The sequence below is a fragment of the Monodelphis domestica genome, chromosome 4, assembly GCF_027887165.1.
Source record: "Monodelphis domestica isolate mMonDom1 chromosome 4, mMonDom1.pri, whole genome shotgun sequence".
Classification (NCBI taxonomy): Eukaryota; Metazoa; Chordata; class Mammalia; order Didelphimorphia; family Didelphidae; genus Monodelphis; species Monodelphis domestica.
The window spans coordinates 197,751,265-197,774,103 of NC_077230.1; the positions used below are offsets into that span (position 1 = coordinate 197,751,265).

The window sequence follows — 22,839 nt, forward strand, 5'->3', positions numbered from 1 at the left end:
CCCAACATATATTTATTATTTGATTAAATACAGCTCTTCTTTTCAGGTTCATTATGATTAAAATTCTCTGAAGATTATATCTTAATTCATAATTATTTATTAAATAATAAAAAGCAGGCCATACAAATGGAAGCATTGGTAACGTGCTTGGCCACCTTCCCTTCTGAGAACCCTGGGATCACATACCTATTCACTCCATATTCCTAGGAAAAAGCCCCTGCTTTCTCCCAGTACTCCAATTTATGCTCATTGTGACATTCCTTTCCCAAGCCTTTTTGATTGGAGCATTCTGACCTCACTCTGTACAAGAGGTGGGTCTTCCATATGCCAGGAGACCCAAGATCTTTAGAATGACTGCCTAGTACCCATTCCTACTTTTCTCTGCCACATTGTCTTTTTTTAAATTCAAAGATAATGTATTTTTCCAATTACATGGAATAATAATTTTCAACATACATTTTCCAAAATTATAGATCCAAACAGTCTCCCTACTACCATTCCTGCCCCACCCCCATTGGGGGATGGTAAGCAATTTGATCTGAGCCATACATGTATTATCATGCAAAACATATTTCCATATTGATCATTGTTGTAAGAACACACTCAAAACCTCCAAATAAAACCATAAATAAACTGATGCCTACCACACTATCTTAAGAGGTGTATTAGAGGGTTTGGGGGTTATGGAGAAAGGGAGAAAGAATGGAGTCTTCCCCCCTCTTCTCAAGTTTAGGACAAAGGATAGGAGTCGATGATATATGCACCAGAAGGTAGGAGGGGCTCTCCTCAAAGCAGGTAGGGTGGTGGTTGGTTCTTTATCTACAATAGTCTGTACTTCTTGAAAGTAGTGTACTGTGCATGGTGTATTGTACTTCTTAAACACTGGAGTATGAAGGGCAGAAAGGACTCTAGCAGGTTTTAACTGAATTCCCATGTGCACACTGAGAGTGGAATTCAGTTTGAATGAAATGTTTGTTGTTGCTGTTGTCACTGAAATTTGCACCTCCAATTTTGTGTCTATTTCTAAGTTCCTATCTATTATCATTATTATTATTATCCCTCCTTGTAAGGAGGAATTATGTCTTGGATGAGTAACTAGAATGTTGTAAGTGTAAAATTGAGATTTGAACTCTGGACTCCATTCCCCAGGAGTCCTTGCTAGCTCCCAGAATGCCCTCTAATCTCACTGAATTCTCACCTGGGACAAGAACAAAATTTTATTTAAAGGGTCTTCCCCATAGGCGGCTCTTTTTTTGGACTTCCGTTTTGGAGCAGAGGCGTCTCTTCCATAATATAGGTGAGGTCTTGTCTAGGCCTCTGTGGCCTAGGCACGTGTGTCTTATCCTGTATTTTCTTTAATCCTTAACTTTTAATAAACCTCTAAAACATATAATACTCCTTGCAGAGAGAAACTAATTTCTACCTGCCTCAGTCTCCCCTAAATTTTAACTGTTACATAAGTCAGACTCAAAAAAACTATATGGCGGCAAAGTCTGCATTAATGTCATATAAGATGTACTGGGACAAACAGATCTATACCATTTGGTTGGGAAGTAGAATAGGGTTGAACCTTAAAGGGACAGCTAATTACCATATGACTGTATATATATTCCACTGAAAAAAAATTTTTTTAATATAGACAAAATCACCAGGTTGAAAATGATGTAGTTCAAAAGCAATAGGGCCTGATTGAACAATAGTTCCCATTTGTTGCAATTCCTTTAACCTGTGTTGCAAGTATCCTTAAGATACTTGGCAATTGTCATGTCACCCCAAAGCATAGAAATATACAGTAACAAAGGGCTTGGCCTTTAGAAGCAGATGACTAAGTAACATTTCATGAGGAGAAATATGACAATCTGTAACAAAAGTAGCATCTGCCTTTGAGGCAGGTAGAACTTCTACCTAGTGAGTCAAATGATCAATAATAACCAAGCAATATTTCTATGGAGCAACTTTGGGCATATTTATAAAATCAATTTAAATGGGAGATAGGCTAGAGGGTGACCACCATATGCAACCTTTCTAAAAACATGTTGATTAAAAGTCAAACATTCAAGACAACCCACAGTGATTCAAGAAGCTACCAATGTGATTCCAGATGCTATCCAGCCCTTTCTTATTGTATCCACAATTTCTCATGCACAATAATGACCACCTGCATGTACTACCAAACACAGGCCTGCTGCTAACATTTTTTTGGAAGAAATGATTTGCCTTCCTCACTACTTACCCAGATCCCTGATACCTGCTTAGCATCATACTGCTTAATCCAAGTGTCCACTTCCTTGTCTTCATAGATGATTCCTGGCCAATTTCCTTTAGGGAGAACAGAGTCTTTATCAGGTTTCTCTTCTGGAGCAGCTAGCATCATGGTGATCTTTGGCTGCTGACTTAGCAGCTAAATCAGCTCTTTCATTTCCTCTGGACACAGAATCACTTTCCTTTTTGTGTGTTGAACGATGTATGATGGCCAAGGCTCTGGGCAATTGTATAGCTTCTAACAAGTCCTTTATCTTGTCAGAGTGGCTACCTGTTTTCCAGTGGAGGTAAGGGAAGTCCCTTTGTAACAACAACATTTCTGTGGCATTACATATTCCCACAGCATAGCAAGAATCTGAGTAGCTGTTAACAGTCTTTCCTTTGGATAAGAAACAAGCTTTCGTTAGCATGATAAGTTCAGTAGCTTGAGCCCTCAGATTGGAAGACAAAGAGGTTGCCCATAAGATTTCAAAGTCTGTAACCACGACTGCCTGAGTAAAATGACAGCCTTGTTCAACAAAGGAAGAACCACCAAGCTCAGGATTTTCCAGAGGAATGTCCAACGAATCCTGATGTGGTCTTTCTGATAGTTCAGGAACAGATTCACCGTTATGTCCCCTGATACAGGAAGATCTGGGAGTAATGTGGAAGGATTTAGGGTGTTGCATCTCTTTATGGTGATATTCTCATTTGCTAATAGAGTCACTTCATATCTAGCAATTCTCTTATCTGAAAATGCCAGATAAGGAGGAGCTCCTGCTGCTACAGGATCTAGCTGAGCTGAGTAGTAAGCTACAGGTCCTTGGGAAAAAGCAAAAGCTTGAGATAGAATTCCAGATGCTACCTCCCTCCTCTTGTGTACATACAAAGTGAAATGCTTAGAGTAGTTAGGAAGCCCAAGGGTGGGTACAGTTAATAGTGCCTTTGTTAGCTCCCTGAGAGGCCACAAGTGGTTCTGGTTTCACCTCCAAAGGCTCAGTGACCAAATTCTTTGTCAGTTCAATATAGCTCATATCTGCTTCTTAGTTTTAGGAATGGATAAATTTTTCAAAGTCTGAACTCTCTTTGGTGTAATAGTTCTTTTTCCTGGTGACAAGATAAAACCCAAATATTCTACTTGTGACTTACACCACTGTACCTTGTTCTTTGAAATCTCATGTCCCTTTTGAACAAGCTCTTGAACATCAACAGGTTTCCTGGTCTGGTGAAGCTAGAAGCAAATCATCTACATATTGAATCAAAATAGAGTCTTCAAAAGTGATGGTAGGCAAATCTTGCTGTAGAATCTGGGAGAACAAATTTGGAAGAATTGACAAATCCCTAGAAGGTAAAGGTGTATTGATGACCATGCCAGGTAAATGCAAACAATGGAAGGCTGCACATAGATCAAAAACAGAAAAGCAAGTTGCACCACAAGGAATAAAGGACACAATAGTTGTGGGGTTAGACCGAACAGAGTGTGGAGGAATCACATAGTTATTAATTGCTCTTAAATCCTGGACAATCATTATATATTGGCTTACTTTCAGTATCAAGTTTAGTTGTTATTTTTTTTTACTGGAAGTATAGGAGCATTGACTTCAGATCTACATGGAACAAAAATTCCTTGTTTAATTAATGAATCAATTATGGGAGCAGTTCCCTGAATTGCTTTATATAGAGTGTACTGAGGCACAGTGGTTTCCTTCCTCTAATAGCAATAGAAATTAGTATAGCTGATTTTAACAACCCAACATCAGTAGCCTCTTGAGGCAAGTAATCAGGAATAGGGAGATCACACAAATCATCATCCTTTTCAGAGGAGGTAGCAGGCAAAACCTTAGTACAGTATTCACTTAAAACTTTTTACAAAAAACAAGAGTTAACAATTTTTCATCAGGTACATTCAATAAAAGATTGCTATCAGACAAACAATGAATGACAATATTTAGTTTCACACAGTAAATCTTGACCCAAAAAGTTAGCAGGTGATTGGGGTATCCATAGGAAGGAATGCATTATTGTAATTAAACCTATATTCTCTTCTAGAGGTTACCATAAGGGGACTTGTTGATCTTTACCATCTACTCCAATCACATTCATCTTCTTAACTACATTTCCTTTATCCTTTGAAATGTATTTAAGAACATATAGTGAAGCTCCTGTATCAATTAAACAAGTAACCGTAACACTTTCAATATACAAATCCACTTGGAGAAGGGGAGAGGCTAGAATGGGCAGGATAGGTAAAACTGAAACAGCAGTTTTCAAAATCATTCGTGGCAGCTGGAAAGTCTGCCCTGTGAGTCTCAAAGCCTGCCTTTGAACCTGCCCCTCCCTTGCCTCGTCATGCTGCAGAAGTCTCTTTATTTTGTGGATCAGTATCTCTGTCCTGAAAATTCCAATCTCTGTATTTGGGTTTCCAATTCTGAATTTGTGGATTCCAACCTCTATTCTGTGGCCAATTTCTGTTATTGTTTTCCACCTAAGCAGCTACATGTCTGTTCCTAAAGTTCTCATCTACTAAATCCTTCCTTCTATGACAACACTCTTTCTGCATATGACCTATTGCAGGCCACTGTCTTTCTAGAAGGAGAGCTAAAACTGCCTTGGAACTTTGTCCTGGCCTTGGAAGCAGCTTCTCTGTCTTTCACTTCATCTTTTCCTTCAAACACATACAAAGCAATAGCCTTCAATTTACCTATAGACTTCTCATGCCAGCCTTAACAGTATTTCGGGAAATACTCCTTAATGTGTGAAAGAGAATGGTTTACAAATGCCACGTTGATTACTCTGCCATCCCTAGGGTTAATAGGATCTAGCCTAGTGAATCTCTTGGCACTTATATACAGCCTGTCATAAGACTTCATAGGTGATTCATCCTTCTCCTGCACAGTCTCTTGAAACTTGCTGTAGTTCTCTGGACATTCTGAAAATAATTTCATTCCCCTTTTTAGGTTATTTCTGGTATCAGCTGAACTATTCTATCCCCAGCACTGCTATAATCCCTTCCTGGATCTTGTAATGGCCAGGTCCTGGCCCCTCCTGGGCCTACCACTACTGTTAATGGTTTCTATCACCCCAATTTGAGGGGGATCTCATCAATAATGCCTTGTCTACACTCTTTGTCTGATTCTGGGCAAAACTTTGTTCTCCACCGAAATATTGCAATGTTCCCAGAAACTACACTCTCAGCCAGGTGTTTGCTGGGTTCCTGATTTTGGACACTGCTCTTCCCCTTTCCAATTTCAGAATAGAAAGGAGGGGCTAAGGGGGTTTGCAAAAATGGTCCCAGTTTGAAATTCAAAATTATTTTTCTTCACCTCTTCCTCCTGCTGTAAACCTTAAATTTTTTTAGACTTATAAATGTTGGAAATTTCACCATTGGGAAATTTCATACTTGAAAAATTCCCTATTGATAGTGGGAACTCTATTGGAATGTGAACCCCATTGGCATGGGAGGTTCCTCTTCCTCCCTTCTTAAGATTACTTTAGGACAGAAACCTTTTGGTGAACAATGGAAAGGGCTTTGACCTATGCTTAAGTATAGAACAGGAATTTCTTTGAGTCATGATTGATTTTAGAATTGATACAATAGAGATACTTGGAATGACAGAACCAGGTCTTGGAAAATACAATTTCCACCCCACTCAGTCCTAACAGGATTTAGGAAGGGCTGCAGCAAAGGATCAAGATTTAATTATTTGAGAATATGACCTTCAACAGACATGTGCAAAGCCACAGACCTCTGGGCCGTCCTGGGTTAAGCTAGAGCCACCATTGGCACAGGGAAGACATGGACAGTGATTGGTAGATGTGAGAACTGAGGGGAGGGAACTTGGAGGGTTTCCTTAAAGATAGAGGGGTCTGAGGACTGAGGGGGGTTGGTTGGAGAGGTTTTTGAGGTGGTGCTTTGAGAGTTGGCTCTGAAGGAAGCTGGAGGTGGAGGCCCCTGAGACTGTTTCTCCATTTTGGTCACATGAGTAATAGGGACTGATCTCCTTTCTTTGCCTCAGCTATCTAAGGGCTTGGGCCTTTTGGCCCAGCCTAAACAGAGGGGGTATTTAAGCCCTATTCCCTTCTCTCCCCTTTCTCTCTCCCTCTCTCTCTCTATCTCTAATTCCTTTCTTCCTCCTGTTTGTAATTAAACTCTATAAAAGGTTGACTGCTGACTTGAGTTTTCATTTAGGAATTACATAGCTGAATTCCTTGGCGACCTTAAGTTAATATATATCAATCTTTTAAAGTGATTTCCTTGTCACACTGCTCAATTAATTTTTTTTACTTTTTTGCCCAACCAGATATTTCTAATCTCCTAAATATTCAAGCTGTTTCCAATTTTCTTGTTTCTCTAAGAGGGTTTCTAACTTAATCATAGCAAAAATAAAATTTAGGGTCCCAAATTTTGGCCAGAAGTTCCTAAGGGCTTTAGATCAAAGAAAACAATACTTAATAGATTTGTCCCTATCTTTTCCTTGTTCAAGGCAGATCTCCATTATACCAAGCTTTTAAAAATCTGTCTAGGGGGGAGTCTTCTGGAATAGGTCCCCTTGAAATCTAGAACCCTTATTGGGAGTTGTCTCACCTGTCAGGGATCACAAAGCTTGTCAAGAAGAAATGTTAATCCTTCCTATGACCCAGACCCTACAATACCACACAAATAAACCAGGTTTGCTTGGGGGTTTGAGCACTCCACATGCCAATCTTGTCAAGGGCTTCTTAGGAACACCTAATCAAGGTGTTAAAGCTGAGAAACCCTTGCAAAGTTTCTTTGGCCATGAGACCGGCACTCTGGTCTCCTTGGGAGTTCCAGTTCTCCAGCAGTGCGCTGCAACACACACACACAAAACTATATTAAACTAAATATTTGAGTGGGAACAATTTCAATGCAATGTGAATGTCCCCCAGGCATAGAATCTAGACCTCTGACTAACCTTCCCCCAAACTTCTTGCCCAAGCATAGGTCCACATGCAAAATTTTAAACCTGAACCATAAAAAAACCCAGACAAACCTCATGTTATTTATTCACAGAGTCTGCTTTCCCTCATAATGAGCTAAAAAACTAAAAAAAAAAAATCTATTTTTAAGAGAGCATAACATCTTAAACAAATAACCTAGACAGAAACACTTAATTTTCTCTACCGATTTATACATTACTTAGCTTAGGACATACAGAAAAAAACTGCCTTATTAATTTTAGTTCATTAAAAAACAAAACAATTTTTTCCCCTCATTTCCACAAACTACAAGAAGAAAAGTTTTAGTTCCTCTTTTTCACAAACTTCTGGCTTATACCAAATTTAAAAGAGAATGGAAGAAAAATGAGAGATAGGTCTGGAAATATCTCCAAGTCTGCAGCCTTGAAGAATTCCAAATCCTCTTACCTTACTTGGATGACAGGATTCTTGGACTAGAAGAGCCATTGTCTGCCCACAGAAACTCAGTCTCTCTCTCATACAGAAAAAGAAACAGGAAGAATAAATCCTGTAGGTACCCTTTTGAAATCAATATTTTTTTTCTGTAGGAAGGAGACCCATCAAAGGTGACAAGGCTGTTACTCTAATCCCACAAGAGTCACCAAATGTTGTGAAATAGAAACCCACAGACAGACTCCATATAGACAATTTAAGTAAATAAAGTCAAAAAGCCAAATTTCTCCAAGTCAAGGTAGAAAATTAGATTTTATTGGAAGAGAGCCAAGTCCTCCAATAAAAGTGTTCTCTTACATGTATTACATTGTTGGACCCTGGCAAAAGACAATGCCCAGAGGCTGAGACCTGGTTTTTATAACAAAATGAATACTTCCGTACAAGATCACAAGATATAATATCATATAGACCTTATTTAGAAACAGTTACCCAATTACCAAGCTGATTGGTTAGTTCATTTTGGAAAGCCCATATTAGTCATTAGACTAATGACTTAGTCAAGTCAAATGACCATTACCTTTCTCTCATCTGATCTGGGGAAAGAGATGACTATTTCCAAACAGGAAAGGGTGTGTGATATTTGTGCCATATTGGGACAGGAGATTCAGATAGTCAGCACCTTATTATAAAGGGAAGTACAAACTTAGGGAGGGGGTAGATATACTGTTAGAAGCAGCTTTTATGCTTTGGTTAGAAATCCTTGTAAAAATTATTAATTTTATTGATTGTATTAAGATTATAGTGGAATTTATACTAATCACTTTAGAATCACAATGCTGCTTCTCTTAAATCTATCACTGTCACTAAAATCCAATCACGTATAAGGAGTCTCTTTTCCCCAACAATATTTATATAAGGAAGTTTTGTAAGTTAGATGCTCAGGCCTTGTGGCACATAGAGCTCTTTCCTCTTTTATTCTCTTTTCATGCCTTTCAGTTTAATATTTTTAAAAAATCACAAATACAAAGGGAATAAGGATTTAGTTAATAGAGTATTGGGCTTTGAGTCAGAAAGACCTAGGTTAAAAAACTTGTCCCTGGAACTTCTAAACTATATGACACTTGGCAAGTTGTTAAATCTCTATGTGCCTCAGACAATTCTCAAGGACTTATTTAAGTCACTGAGAGATTGCGTCTTTGTTGGTGGAAAGCTCTTCATTCTGACATAATCACCAATTTTTCCCATGTTCTTTTTTCATAAATCAGACTTGTAGCTCTCTTATCCACAAAATGTTTCATATATATGTTTTGCTTGCTCAACTGAATTAAGAGTTTTTGGGGGTGTGATATAAGTGTTTTATACTTCTTTTGTAAGCCATAATTTCTAATGAAATGCAATGCACAAAGCAGGGAGAAAACAAGAGTCATGGGCAATTATTTAGTAACATAAGATCCTTGAGAGTCATTAAGTTAATTGTAGTATTCTACATATAGTCAGCTGTTTTGGAGAAGAATAATTAAAACTTGTTGATAAGCAGCTTTACTAGGAATCATATATAAAAAGTTTTTAGGTAATAAACTAGTCAATGTAATTATAGAGGATAATCAAAAACCTTGAGATGCACAGAAGCTGGTGAAAAGTAGTTGGAACACATATTTTTATTTGAGAGAGTTGAGAAGGAATGATAAGTTCAAATAACATCCAGCCAGATAGTAATGGATTTCATAAGTTAAATCTAGTATTCCTACCAAGTGATGGTAGGATTAAGTCAGTCTGAAAAGTCAAATGGATTGTTCCAACCATGAAGTTATATATAAGGGGAAATTTTGAAATTTTGTTCTAAAGCATTTTTTGACAAGCAACCAAAGGTGATAATGCTCTATTACTATTTTTACTTATAAGAGAAATGGGTCAGAACTTTAATACTTTTGACCAAAGGCTACTGCTAAAGTTCTAGAACAGATAAAATACAATTTCTCTTTCAGTAGATAATGTCAGCACTTAGTAATTCTATGGAGCCACAAGTCATATGTTAGGTCATTCCTGTTTTTAGGGCACTGAGTGACTCTGGCCTATTCAGACCTTCTGCTCTTTTATGTCTTGGTTCATCACTTTTACCCTCTAGATCAAAGATGGCTGTGGGTACACTTTTTCCTTGTTCTGTTCATATGGATCCCTATTTTTTCCAATTCTGATTGATTCATGATTCTTAGCTATATACTTCCCCAACAGCTGGATGATGTGACTCCTCTTTGGAGGTTTGGAAAGGAATTCTTGCTTTATTTCCATCTTTTTAGCTCTTATCTTCTTCCAAGTGTGATAAAGTTTTAATTTAGTAACCTAGTTAGCATAGTTAGTTAGTTTTTTAAATAAGAATAAGCATAAGTAAACCCCTAAGCCCTTATTCCTTTCCCTTCCAAAACAATAAAGTAGATTTTTATATGTTTTTTCCTCTTGTGTTTCCCTTATCCAAAATCCTATCCTAACACAAGGCAACTAGGTTTGGTTATGCAAATTATGTTGGGCTGTTTATCTTAGAGTTTTCAAAAGCAAAAGGGAAGAGACAAAACCAGCAAGTGCCTATTCCAGGGGAAGTAGGAACTCTGCTAAGAGTGGTGGCAGTTTAAATCTAAAATAATATTTATTCCAAATTTGAAGTGGCTGATGCCAAAAGAGAATATTAAGAATTACAAACATGTCTTTATAAGGTAGTAAGACCCATATTTTTAGAATTATTTTTGAATATATTTTACTCAAAATTACTTTCAAGAAAGTACTGGCATTATCTGAGGCCAAAATGCTGCTGAATTAAGAGCACAAACCTTCTACTGGCTAGAGTCCATGCTGATAATATGAAAACAAGGTGAAGGAAAGGGATCACTACCAACTTTATACAATGCTGATGCTTTGGGGAAGAAGATTGTGTCAGGCATCGAATAATTTTATTACCACTTCTAATAGCCTACTTTTTGATTTCTGTGTAGTGGAAATTGTCTTCATATGCCTCATTGCCTAGCACAGTGCTTGGCAAAGAGGGGATTCTTAGTAAAGAATGCTGTAGATCTTCCTAGCTGATCTAATTCCTATATTCCTATTTTTGCCTTACCTCTTGAACTTCCATGTTTCTGAGACACTCCAATTCTGACATAGCTAAACCTGGGAACTTATGCTCTTCTTGGATCCTGATTTAAACTCTGGCCCTCACTCTTGCCGAAGGGTTGTTTTTGTTTCTCCTCAGGCCCTTTGGGCACCTTAATAATCAATATACATTAGCCAGTGGGATATAGAGGACATGATTCCGGGTGGTGGATATAGTCCCTTAGAAAGGCAACAAGCATTTATGAAATGCTTATTCTGTTTCAGGCATTGTGCTAGGTACATAGTAGGTGCTCAAATGACTGATTTGGTTTGAATTATGTACATGAAGATTATTCTTTGGTTACTGACTTAAATTTACTAGGAAAACTTTGTTGCCATTTTTGACAACTTAAGATCTGACTACAAAAAACCTATACCATTTTAAAAAAATGCCATTTGTGAGATTGGTTTGCTGCTATTCTTGAAACATCTACAACTGTGACACATTGGAGAGTTCCTTCCAGATTCTTCATTAAAGGAAAGTTCCCATGACAGCTATCTCATAATTTTCCATCCTACTTTGTACTTCTCTGGACTTTCATCATATCTCCCCACTTAGTGTAGTGCATGGCATATAGTTGGAGCTTAATGTTTATTGACTAACATTTTGTTTATCATCTTCCACTGGGCCCTTGCATAGGTCTTCTTTAGAAGACTGCTCCCAATATCATCCCAATTCTCATTCATCTCCTTTTTCTCTCCTTTAAGTATTCCCTGTCTTCTAGATCCTTCTCTACCTACAAAACTTACCTCTCCCACTTCCTTCAAAGTCCTCCACTAGATTGTACCATGCTTATTAGTTATCATCCTTTGACTCCTCAGCTAAATTAAAAAAAGTCATCCATACTTGGTTCTTTCACTTCTTTTGCTCCCACTCTTTTCTAAAACTCTGCAGTCTGCTTTTCATCCTCCTTATCAAACTGAAACTGCATCCTCCAAAGTTGCTAATGATATTTTCTTTTCTTTTAAAAACTGTTACCTTCTGTCTTAGAATCAATACTGTGTGTTAGTTCCAAGGCAGAAGAATGGTAAGGGCTAGGTAATGGAGGTTAAGTGACTTGCCCAAGGTCACATAGCTAGGAAGTATTTGAGGCCAGATCTGAACCCAGAAACTCTTATTTCTAGGCCTGGCTCTCAATCCACTGAGCCACCTAGTGGCCCCATGATCTTTCTTAATTCTTATCCTTTTGACTTCTCTGCAATATTTGACAATGTTGACATTATTTTGGTTCTCCTCCTATTAAACTTCTCATTTCAATTGCTTTTACTAGATCTTCATCTATGTCATGCCACTAATAGTGAGTACCCTCCAAGAGTCTATCTGGTGCCCTCTTTCCTTTTCTGTCTATACTCACTTAGTGATCTCATCACCTCTAATGGGTTCAATTATCATCTTGTTATAGATGATTCCCAATATATATCTAGCACCAGATTATGTCTTGAGCTCCAGTCTTGCATTGTCAACTGCCTATGGGATAATTTGAATTGGATATTTTATAGAAATGTCTAATTTAACATGTCAAAACTACAACTCATTATCACCCCCCCCCCTCTCCGTCGCTCTCTTCCACTAAAACATTCCTATTATAATAGAGATTCCCACCATCCTTCTGGTCATCCAGACTTACAACCTTGGTATCATCTTTAACTCTTAAATAGAAGTCCTTGAGGGCAGGTAGTTTTTGCTTTTTCTTTGTGTTCTTAGTACTGATGTGGACAGTGAGATTTGAGTCTTCTCCAAAGAACTGATAGCTCAGGCAATCTCCATGGCAAGGGAATAAGCTTTATTGAGAGAAAGAGGAAGGTGGTAGAATAGCCCTGATGATAAGAGTGGCTGTGGTGATGGAAAGGCTTGGTGATGGGAAGGCCCAAAGAAGTTTTCAGGAATGTTTTTTTTTTCTTGTTTAGTTGTTAGAGAAGAAGTCAATTGCTCTGGCAGTTGCAACCTTGGTGTACCCAAGGAATTGATGTCACTTTACTTATGGTTCACTTTTGAGTGGTGTGGCTTTAACCCATGATTTTTTTTTTTTACTCACTGGATGGGGACTGAAAAACATGATGCAAATATGATGCTAATAATATGTCAAACACCCTGGGGCAACTTTTGGTCAAATTTTGTTCTATGTAAACTCCAAGAAGGGCAAGTCTCTAGTCCATTGTGCCACTGTGCCTATGCTGACAACCTTTTGCAGAGCTCTTGCCTACATCTTTATAGCAACTGGTCAATCTGTATACCAAGCCATCTGCATGGTAACCTACATCAACACTCAGCACAATGCCTTGTCATGTAGTAAAAACTTAAATGCTTTTTAATTCTGATGAATAGTAGAACTTTAGAATTGGAAGGAAATCTAGTAGCCATCCTGTCTAACCCATCTTGTCTAACAATCTGCTCTAAAGGATAAACAAATAGTCACCCGGCCACTCTTTTCAATGACTCATATTCAATTTATTATATAAAAGAAATTAGCTTGATCACATTAAGGACATTTTAATTAAGCTCATTTTTAGCTGGAAGTATCATTAAATTTAGTCCAGAAGGATAAGATCAGAAATTAGAGGCCACAGAAAGGTTTTGTGTAAGCCAAATTTTTGTAAAAATAATGTAGTTTCTACTTAGAACAATGCTGCATTTTAAGGAAAAAGTTATTAGTCATATAATTATATAAAGTCCTTCATCAGAGTTCTATTTTGAGGATTCATTTGTGGTGTGGAGATGACGATGGGTTACATATACTGATGAATTACAAACTGTCATAAATATTACCATGGCATACAGGATTTGAATACAGGAGGGATAACTTCTTGTGTTTGTCTTCAGAGGATTAGTCTAACTAATATTCAGAGAGGTGCCTCTCTAGAAGAGAACTATTTACTAAAGTGTGAGAAGGTTGTAATCTGTATCAGGCAGCAAGTACCCACATTCATGAAGTCATAGATTTAAAAAGTACTGTGTGGCTAATATAAATTAATAACTTTTAAATAGTGACAAAACTTTAGCAGATGGCAAGGAACTTTTTCTTCAACTGCACGGTTATCCTTGTGAGATGAGTAAAATGCTAATAAGTACCCTTTATTTAGGGGTGTAATTTGCCTGATTATATATTTCTCTAGCAATTAAAAAGAGAAATTAGGTACCAAAACGATGGTTCCAAAATTGGAGTTACTGTATTGTTTTATTTCCAAAGGTAAATGTAAATATTCACTTGAATAAAAGAAAAACAAATTAAGGTGAATTAACTAAACTTCTCTTTCCTTTGATATTTTGCTGCCCTCCTTCTGCAGACAGTTTACTGTACAGTGAAAATTTTCACTAACTATAGAAAATCCCAGCAATTTCTAATGGAGATAGTTATACTGGGGAGAACATTCTTGAAAATTTCAAGTAGAAGGAATGATGTGTTATGAAAAGTGTATGGAAAACTCTAGGAATATGTTCTATGCTGTAAACCATTTAAGTTGTAGTGCATGGTTTGTATAGCAAAGAAATAGATTCATTGAGTATTGTGAGGTTAGGAGCCAGAATACAGATGGTCTTGAATTTTAGACCTTATCTTATTATCAATGAAAAGTTATCGAAAGTTTCTCAGCAGGTGGGTAATGAGTACAAAGATGAATTTGGGATAAATTAGTCTAGAAGTAGAATGCAGAATAAATTAGAAGATGGGAAGAAGGATCAGGAAACTGAAGGCAAGAAAGGTGTTAGACTACTATTGTAGTTCAAATTTGAAAGGATCAGGGTCTATATATATATTATAGAGGTCAGAGGAGCCAAGTTTGAGTCCTTGCCCAGCCACTTGCTTCTTGTGATTTTGGACAAGCCACTTACATTTTCTAGGTCTCTTATTTTAATTTGTAAAATAATCTATGATACAAGGAAACTAACTAGAGGATTGTACTAGATGAGTTCTCACTGAAAGGTATATCAGAGGTTCTCTAGTTCACCCCCCTCACTTTACATATGAGGAAACTCAGGTTTAGAAAGGTAAAGGTTACAAGAGAGAAGTAGGACATGGACAAAGGCTTTTCCTTGAAATAGACACTATCTCTCAATTCCCTTGCACTTTCTTTGGAAGTTCCCTATGCCTGGCATACTCTCCCTCTTGGCTTCCATTCTCCTGGCATCTTTCAAGGCAAGGAACCTCCCCTGATTCTCCTTAATCTTAGTCCATTCCCTTTGATCTGACCCAAAATTTTCTCCTCGTGTCCTATCTCTACACATTTGTTCACATATGGCTTCCTTCTTTGTAACCCCAGCAACTGGCATAGTCATAGGAAGCCCTTAAAAAAAGCTCTACTTGCCTTTGAGTCGAAAAGAAGAAAAAAAAAGACTTCGTTGAAATGATAACTAATTGGCAGAAGAGATGGGGAGGGGCGGTGGGAGTGAAAAGAAATGCTTTTAACCGTAAATAATTAAAAAACCAACCAAAAAAAAAAAGTAAAGGATTTTGTCCTTCCGGGTAAAGGCCAACCGCAGACAAAAGACTGAGACTCCCACGCCGTATTTATTAGGGATTTTTTTTCCCCAGGAGCTGCTCGGACCTCTCAGGATTTAGCCCATTCAAAAAGATAGCGCAGGATGCAGGGAAGGGTAAGGGGTAGGATTAAGAGTAAGGGTAGAGGTAGGGGCATGGGCAGCTTCCCTCCGCTCAGAGGAACAAATTAGACTCTTAGCTCCGCCCCCAGCTGGTTTTTCCGCCCCCCCAGTCCTCCCCCGGATCAGGAAGTGACGCAGACCCATCAGACCACGCGCCCCTTCCCGTGGGGAGCGTTTCCGCCATTTTTGAAAATCAGGAAAAGCCGGTGTTAGCGGTGCTCACTGCTGTCATGGCCACCTTTGCCGTGGAGCCCCAACCGCCTCCAACAGGTGAGTGACAGATGGCGTGGCCCTTTCGGCGGGAGGAGTCCAGCGGCGACTGGGGCAGGAGGGAGGCTCCAGGCTCTTCCTGACTACTGGCGCCGAGTGTGCGCACCTCTCCTGGGTGGACTCCGACCCTTACTCTCTGAGCCGCGATCCTGAGGTAGTGGTTAGCGGGTGCCCTCGCCCCTCCTGTTGCGGGCGGGGGCTGCTGTGTCTCCTGCGCTCACGCTTCGGTGCGTTCCCGACTCCGGGAGAAGGTGTGAGCAGGGGTTGGGATCTAACCCTGGCCCTGGAAGCGTGGGCGAGGAGGCGATTGGCGAGAGCCTAGGGTGGGCGGAGTTCCGGAGTTGGTCTATTAGTCTCTCCCACAGGTGTTGTGGAACTGTGTCCAAAGGATGTTATGAAGACGGAGAGCTCTTTTAAAGAGAGGTATAGCTTCCTGAAATTAGGGGCTGACACGCTCTTGTAAGTGTGTATCTTCAGTCAACAAACATTTATTTATTTAAACCTTTACCATCTGTCTTAGTGTCAGTTTTAAAACAGCAGCAGCAGCAGCTAGAAGTAGGCAATCATGATTAAGTGACTTCCCAGGTTCACACAGCTAGGAAGTGTCCGAGGTTAGATTTGAACCCGGAATCTCCCAACCCCAGATCTGGCACTCAATCCATTATGCTGCGTAGCTGCCTCAACCAACAACAAAAAATTTTTTTTAAACCCTTACCTTCCATCTTGGAATCAATATTATATATTGATTCCAAGACAGAATAGTGGTAAGGACTAGGAAATGAGGATTAAATAATAACTTGCCCAGGATCACACAGGAAGTGTCTAATCAGACCAAATTTGAACTCGGACCTCTATCTCTTAAGCCTGGCTTTCAATCCACTGAACCACTTAGGCGTTCCCCTCAAACATTTATTAAACACTCTGTGCCATATACTGTGCTCAGAGATGGATGTAAATAAAGTTTAAAAAAAAGTTACCTTCAAGGAGTTCACATTAGAAAAAGACACCAGGCAACCAACTATGTACATATAAGATATATAGCATCTCTAAATATTTATTAATCACCAGCTTCCTAAGGCACTGAGCTAAGCACTAGGGGGTTACCAAGAATGGCAAAACAGTTTTTACTCTCAAGGAACTTAGTTTAATGAGAGACAATATGCAAAAAACCCAAACCAAACAAAACCAAAAAAACCACAACTGTATACACAAGCTATATAAGATACATTGGCAATAATCAACCAAGGAGAGGCACCAACCAAGGGAATTCAGGAAAGGTTTCCTGTATAGAAGAATTTTAGCTAGAATTTGAAGGAAGCCAGGCATGCCCATGAATTAGAGGTGAGGAGGGAGAGCATCCTACACATGGGCAACAGCCAGTGAAATTTGCAAGAGTCAGAAATGGAATATTTTGTGCAAGAAACAGGAAGGAGTCCAGTGATACTGGACCTTAGACAGTATGGTAAGAGGGGTGAGTAAGGTACTGAAGACTGAAAAGGTGGGGAGGCAGATTTTGAAGAGCAGTTAACAAGAAAAGAAATAAGATTTTATCCTTGAACTTGGAGGTGAGAGTGAACCACTGGAATTTATTAAGGGAGTAATGTGGTCAGATCTCTGCTTTAGGAAGATCACTTTTATACCTGAGTGGAGGATGGCTTGGAAAGGGGAGAGCCTTATGGTAGGCAAACCAATCTACAGGTTGGTCCAGTAATCTGGTAATGAGGTGATAAAGGACTGTACCAGGGTGGTGGCAGAAGGGAATAAATTTAAGGATGACACCTAGATTGTGACCCTGAGTGATTGGTGTATATGGAAGTTGGGAAGAGGGAAAGGTTGATGGGAAAAGAGATTAGTTTTAGACATGTTGAGTTATCATACAACTCGGTAGATGCCGGAGAGGGATAGGAGAGAGAAATAAATCAGCATATCATCTATATAGGGATGATATTTGAGTTCATGGAGCTGATAAAATTACCAAGTGAAATAGTAAAAAGGGCCCAGAAAAACCTTGAGGGACACCCAAAGTTAGCAAATGTTGAAGATCCAGTAAAAGAGAGTGAAAAGAAGTCAGAGAGATAGGAGAAGCAAAATACAGTAATGTTATAAAAACATAGGGAGAAGAGAGTATTAAGGAGAACTTAATTACTAGTGTCAAGGGTTGTAGATATGTCCGTAAAGATGAAGATCAGAAGAAGGGCATTAGATTTGGCCATTAAGAAGTCAATGGTAACTTAGAACAGCTTAAGTTGAATGATGAAGTTGGAAGCCAGACTTAAGAGACTAAAAGGAACTGAAATGTAAGCAATCAGCTATAAATGTATGGTCTTTTCAAGGAGTTTAGCTACAAAAAGGAAGAGAGCTATGGGATAATTGCATTGGTGAATGGATCAAGTGAGAATTTTTTTGAAGAAGGACACATGAATAAGTTTGTAAGCAAAATAGAGGAGTCACTAGATAAGGAGTGATTGAAGGTAAGTGAGAGTGGAGATAAAAGGGAAAGCTATCTGAGAAAGATGAAATGGAAAGTGATCACTTGTGCAAGTAATTGATAAGCCACCTCATTATTCAAGACTGGTGAAAGAGGGAGTAGCAGAGGGCATCTGAGTTATGTGAGGTAAGGAGGGAAAAAGGGGATCTCTTGGGAGTTCTTGATGAATGGCCTCAATATTTTATTGAAATATGAGGTTGTCCAAAAAAAAAAAATCCTCTGAGTAGGTCTGACTATTGTGAGAGCTGCAATCACAGAGTCTGAGATCTGCAGATGCACCCAATATGGCCTGAAACCCTGAGTCTTACAACTTATAGATATTTATAATGTAACTATAAGCATAGGTGGTGATGAAATGAGTTTGTCTTGTCTGACCCTTCTCAGTTGTGAGGGCCACTCTAGGGACTTCCCCTTTTTGGTACCAGAGGGTCAGCAACTGAGTTTCAAAGTCAAAGAGTAAAGGGCCTGAGTTGCCTAACAATCCCATCTGCCCTAGTATTGCTTAGTGTTAAAATTGCACAAATAATCTTTAATTATTAAAACAGCACACTTTATTATTGTGTCTTGATTATTCTTACTGGTTATTTTTTATTTCTTTTTTAGCCCTTACCTTCTGTCTTGGAATAAATATTGTGTTCCAAGGTGGAAGAATGGTAAAGGGTAGGCAATGGGGTTAAGTGACTTGCCCTGGGTCACACAACTAGGAAGTGTTGAACCTAAGCTCTCCCGACATGAGGCCTGGCATCAATCCATTATGCTGCCTAGCTGCCCCCTTACTGATTATTTCTTATACACAGTTATTTAATCATTTAATAACTGGGACTATCTCTTACTAGAAATAACACATTTACAACTTTCCAAACGATTAGAATCCTTAAGACTAATATAATTGATTAAAAGCTATTCAATTAAATTTTTTCTTTTAAGGCCATGTCTTCTAGAGCAGTGGTTCTCAACCTTTCTAATGCTGTGACCCCACAATACAGGTCCTCATGTTTCAGTGACCCCAAACCAAAAAATTATTTTGGTGGCTACTTCAAAGCTGTAATTTTGCTACAGTAATGATTCGGAATGCAAATACCTGATATGTATTATGCATTCTCATTGCTACAAATTGAGAGGTTGAGAACTGCTGCTCTAGAGGGTAATGGAAAAAGAGCCTTTGAACATTTGAGGGATGAAAAGGTTAGAAGATAAATGGAATAGTGAGTTAATTAAGGAGGTAAAAACAGATTGCCTTGCCACAGGGAAGACTTAGTTGGGATTATGTAAAAGATAATTGCAGTGGATCCAGTCAACATGGTTTTGTGATTTTTCTAGAGCTTCACTCAACATCACATTAGAAGCCAAGGCAGCTTATGGATGACAGGAGTAATCCACAGCTGGAACTTGATGGGGCAAGATTTGCAATAAGACTAGGGGAAAGGAGGGACTAGAGAGTTCCTATTTTGAGTTCCTTTAAACTCTAGACCCATGGTAGTGAACCTATGGTATGCATGCCAGAGGGGACACTCAGCCCTCTGTGTTCACACCTGTCATTTCTCCCCTCCCCCCCAGTTTGTTCCTAGAAAGCCAGAGGGATGTGGGGTCAAGCTGCTCCTCTCCCCCTCTTCATTCTCCTCTTGAGGACATTTTTCATATCACCTGCTCCTCTAAAAGGTTTGCCATCACTGCTCTAGACCCATGATCCTATTATATTCTAGATGCCTGGGATACAAAGACTAGTGATAGGACTTGCCTTCAAGTAGTGAAAAATGGAATAGTAGTGAGTTCCCTTTTGGAAATCTTTATGCAGTAGATAATATCTTGTGCAAGGCTGTCGTAGTGGCATATTCTTTTCAGATATGGTTTGAAGAAGATAAGATGCTGTTAACCATTTTTTAATTTTTTTGGTGTCATGGATCCCATTGGCTATGGTGAAGTTTGTGGACTTCTTAGAATAATGGTATTAAAAAAAATTATAACTAAAAGAAATGCCGAACTTCAACTACAGTTAAGTGGAAAAAAAAAAAGATGTGATTTTGGTGGCAGGTAGGTAGCATATTGGATAGAGTGCCAAGCCTGGAGTTGGGGGAAGACCTGGGTTAAAATCTGGCCATAGACACATCTTAACTGTGTGACCCTTGGCAAGTCACTTTAACCCCAATTGCCTACCTCTTACCACTCTTCTGTCTTAGAATTGATACTAAGAAGGTAATTTTTTTTCCTCCTCTAAGTTCATGCATTCCCTGAATCTGTTTGTAGACCTCAGGTTAGGAAACTTCTGAACCAGATAGATTCTGAGGGAAGTTCAGATTCTCAAGAGTAAATGTGTGGTGATTAGCAAAACTTTGAAGCTGCCAGAATTTGGATCCCCAATATAAGTCAATAATAGTTGTACTTTTCCAAATTATAAATCACTAAAATTAAACTTCAGAATATGAAATTATTTACTGAAAAATGGGTTTCTGATATTGAAATAAGATTTCTTTTGTTTAGGGGAGACTAGCGTTTTGAGTGGAAATTATTTGGTGATATGGAGAGAGTAACTATGGGCATCTAGGTGGCTCAGTGGATATAGTGCCAGACCTTGAGTCAAGACTACTCATCTTCCTACTCATCTGGCCTCAGATAACTTTCTAGCTGTGTGACCCTGGGAGAGTCACATAACTCTGCCTCAGTTCCTCATCTGTAAAATGAGTTGGAGAAGGAATGGCAAACCACACCAATATCTTTGCCAAGAAAACCCCAAAAGGGGTCACAAAGAGCTAGACAGACTGAAACGACTGAACAATAAGAGAGTAACATTAAAAAACATTCAGGATTACTCTTAGATCAGTATTTTCTTTTGTGTTTGCTCTGTGGCAGCTATGTACTTCTATGGTAAAGTGTTTGGGTCATATCTAATCTTAGGTTTTTAGCACCTACTTTAGGATTGTCAGATTCATATGAGATAATATATGTTAATAGTTCTATAAAAACAAAAATGCATACATATATGTCAGTTATTATGGATTTTCTCTCTAATGATACAGTTCACGGACCATACATACTTGCTCATCACATGTTACTCTTGTCGATATCCTCCCATAAGTTCTTCACAGAGAGTCCACCCAATGAGCCGGGCACTTCCCTTTAGTTCTCTTGACATCACAAAGATGCTAGTGAGCATGCTCTTTTGACTATTGTGTCAGTACACTTTTCACTACATCATGCTGCCTTCATAGTTGATTTAAGAAGTATTTCACAGGAACCACGATGTGGCACTCTTGTTTAAATGGTGAATATTTTTCTTAAATATTCTGCTTTATGTTTAATTTAAAATCAATAATTAAGCCATTCAAGAAAAGTTATCTCAGAAGAATCTTGTATATTGGACAACTACTAATGTGGCATTTTGTGCTATTAATCAAATTTATTTTTATAGTTTGCAAACAGCACCATTGGGATCTTGTATTCTTTTAGTCTTGGTTTAAGTCTTTTGGTCAAGTAGGTGAGGTTGAAGATGTGGTTTATTTTGGAATATTATTTTTAAAAGCTTATCTAATGCTTCCCAGTACCTCTATCAAGGATGTCATGGACATCTTTGTATAGCATAATTATTTTAAAAAATATTTTATAGAGATGGATAATATTGACATGTGGCTCAGTAACTTTTGATCTTCTATTCACCTTTCATTTTTGATAGTGGCTGAGGTGCTTTTTTCACCCTTACATATTTGATTTTTGTTTTCCTTCAGATTCCTTGATAATTTCACCCACAGGATCTTCAAAGTTGTCCCATGTATTACAGACCTCCTTGTATATACTTGTTACACTCTAGTTGCTTTTTCTAGCTTTTCTTTTTTCTATCTTAATATCATTTTTACTTCCTTAGTAAGCATATCTTAGACTGATGTCCATATATGGTTGTTTGATTGTTCCTGATGGTCAGCCAATTGATGAGCATATATTAAATGGTTCTTATGTGCCAGGCACTGTGCTAAATTTTGGAGTACAAAAAAAGGACAAAAGTCAGTCATTCCCTCCCCTCATGGAGCTCCCAATCTAATAAAGACACCATGTAAAAAATATGTACAGTCAAGCCAGTATAAGATAAATAGGAAATAATCAACAGAGAGAAGGCATTAGAATTCAGATGGACTGGGAAAGGCTTCGTGTAGATGGTGGGATTTTAGCTGGGATTTGAAGGAAGCCAGGGAAGTCAGGAGTTAGAGATAAAGCATTCCAGGTTTGGGGGAAAGTCAGAGAAAATGCCCGTAGCTGAGATGGAGTATTTCCATCATGGATGGTGAAGAGAATGTTACAATTTAAAAAAAAAAATTTTTTATTTTCCTCATCTATTTGCCTGAGGACAAATATTTGTCTGAGGGACCAGACGAAGAGAAATTGGAACTCAAAAAAATTTCTAATGCATGTTAAAAATAAATAATGGATTAGAAAAATGAGTTAAGAATATCAGATGAACTGGAAGAAAAAAGACCATATAAAGGGGAGAGATCAGTTCACAACTCCACCAATAATGCATTAGTGTTCCAATGTATTTGACAACTTTTAAACAGTATTTCATATATATTGTTCTTAACATTTTTTGGGAAATTATTGAATAAAAACTAGTACAAAAATTAGTTTTTTTTTCACATACCCATCATCCCTCTTATTGTATATTACTGATGTGAAAAATCTTATCTATAGTACAAAATTTAAAAAGAGAAGTATTAAGATGTCACTTAACTCTTTTTACTTGATATTATTT

The 22,839-nt window shown here is 38.3% G+C and overlaps 1 protein-coding gene and 1 long non-coding RNA gene across 7 annotated transcripts in view; one reads left to right on the top strand and one right to left on the bottom strand.

Annotated features, from left to right (window-relative positions):
• Nucleotides 1–21,223, bottom strand: part of LOC107652403 (uncharacterized) — a 57,962-nt gene extending 36,739 nt beyond the window's left edge. For 2 of the 5 annotated variants that reach the window (XR_008911259.1, XR_008911258.1), the window contains exon 1: nt 21,137–21,223. This is a non-coding gene — a long non-coding RNA (uncharacterized LOC107652403). Of the gene's footprint in view, nt 1–2,233; nt 3,549–7,626; nt 8,144–21,136 lie in introns of those variants that run through there. The other 3 variants (XR_008911260.1, XR_001630041.2, XR_001630042.2) reach the window with 3 other exon arrangements.
• The window catches only part of NUP35 (nucleoporin 35), a 49,907-nt gene continuing 42,267 nt past the window's right edge, over nt 15,200–22,839 (top strand). The window contains exon 1 of one of the 2 annotated variants that reach the window (XM_001369094.3): nt 15,200–15,616. In XM_001369094.3, coding sequence (XP_001369131.1) covers nt 15,577–15,616 — 40 coding nt within the window. In that variant the 5' untranslated portion in view covers nt 15,200–15,576. Of the gene's footprint in view, nt 15,617–21,246; nt 21,364–22,839 lie in introns of those variants that run through there. The other variant, XM_007494480.3, reaches the window with a different exon arrangement.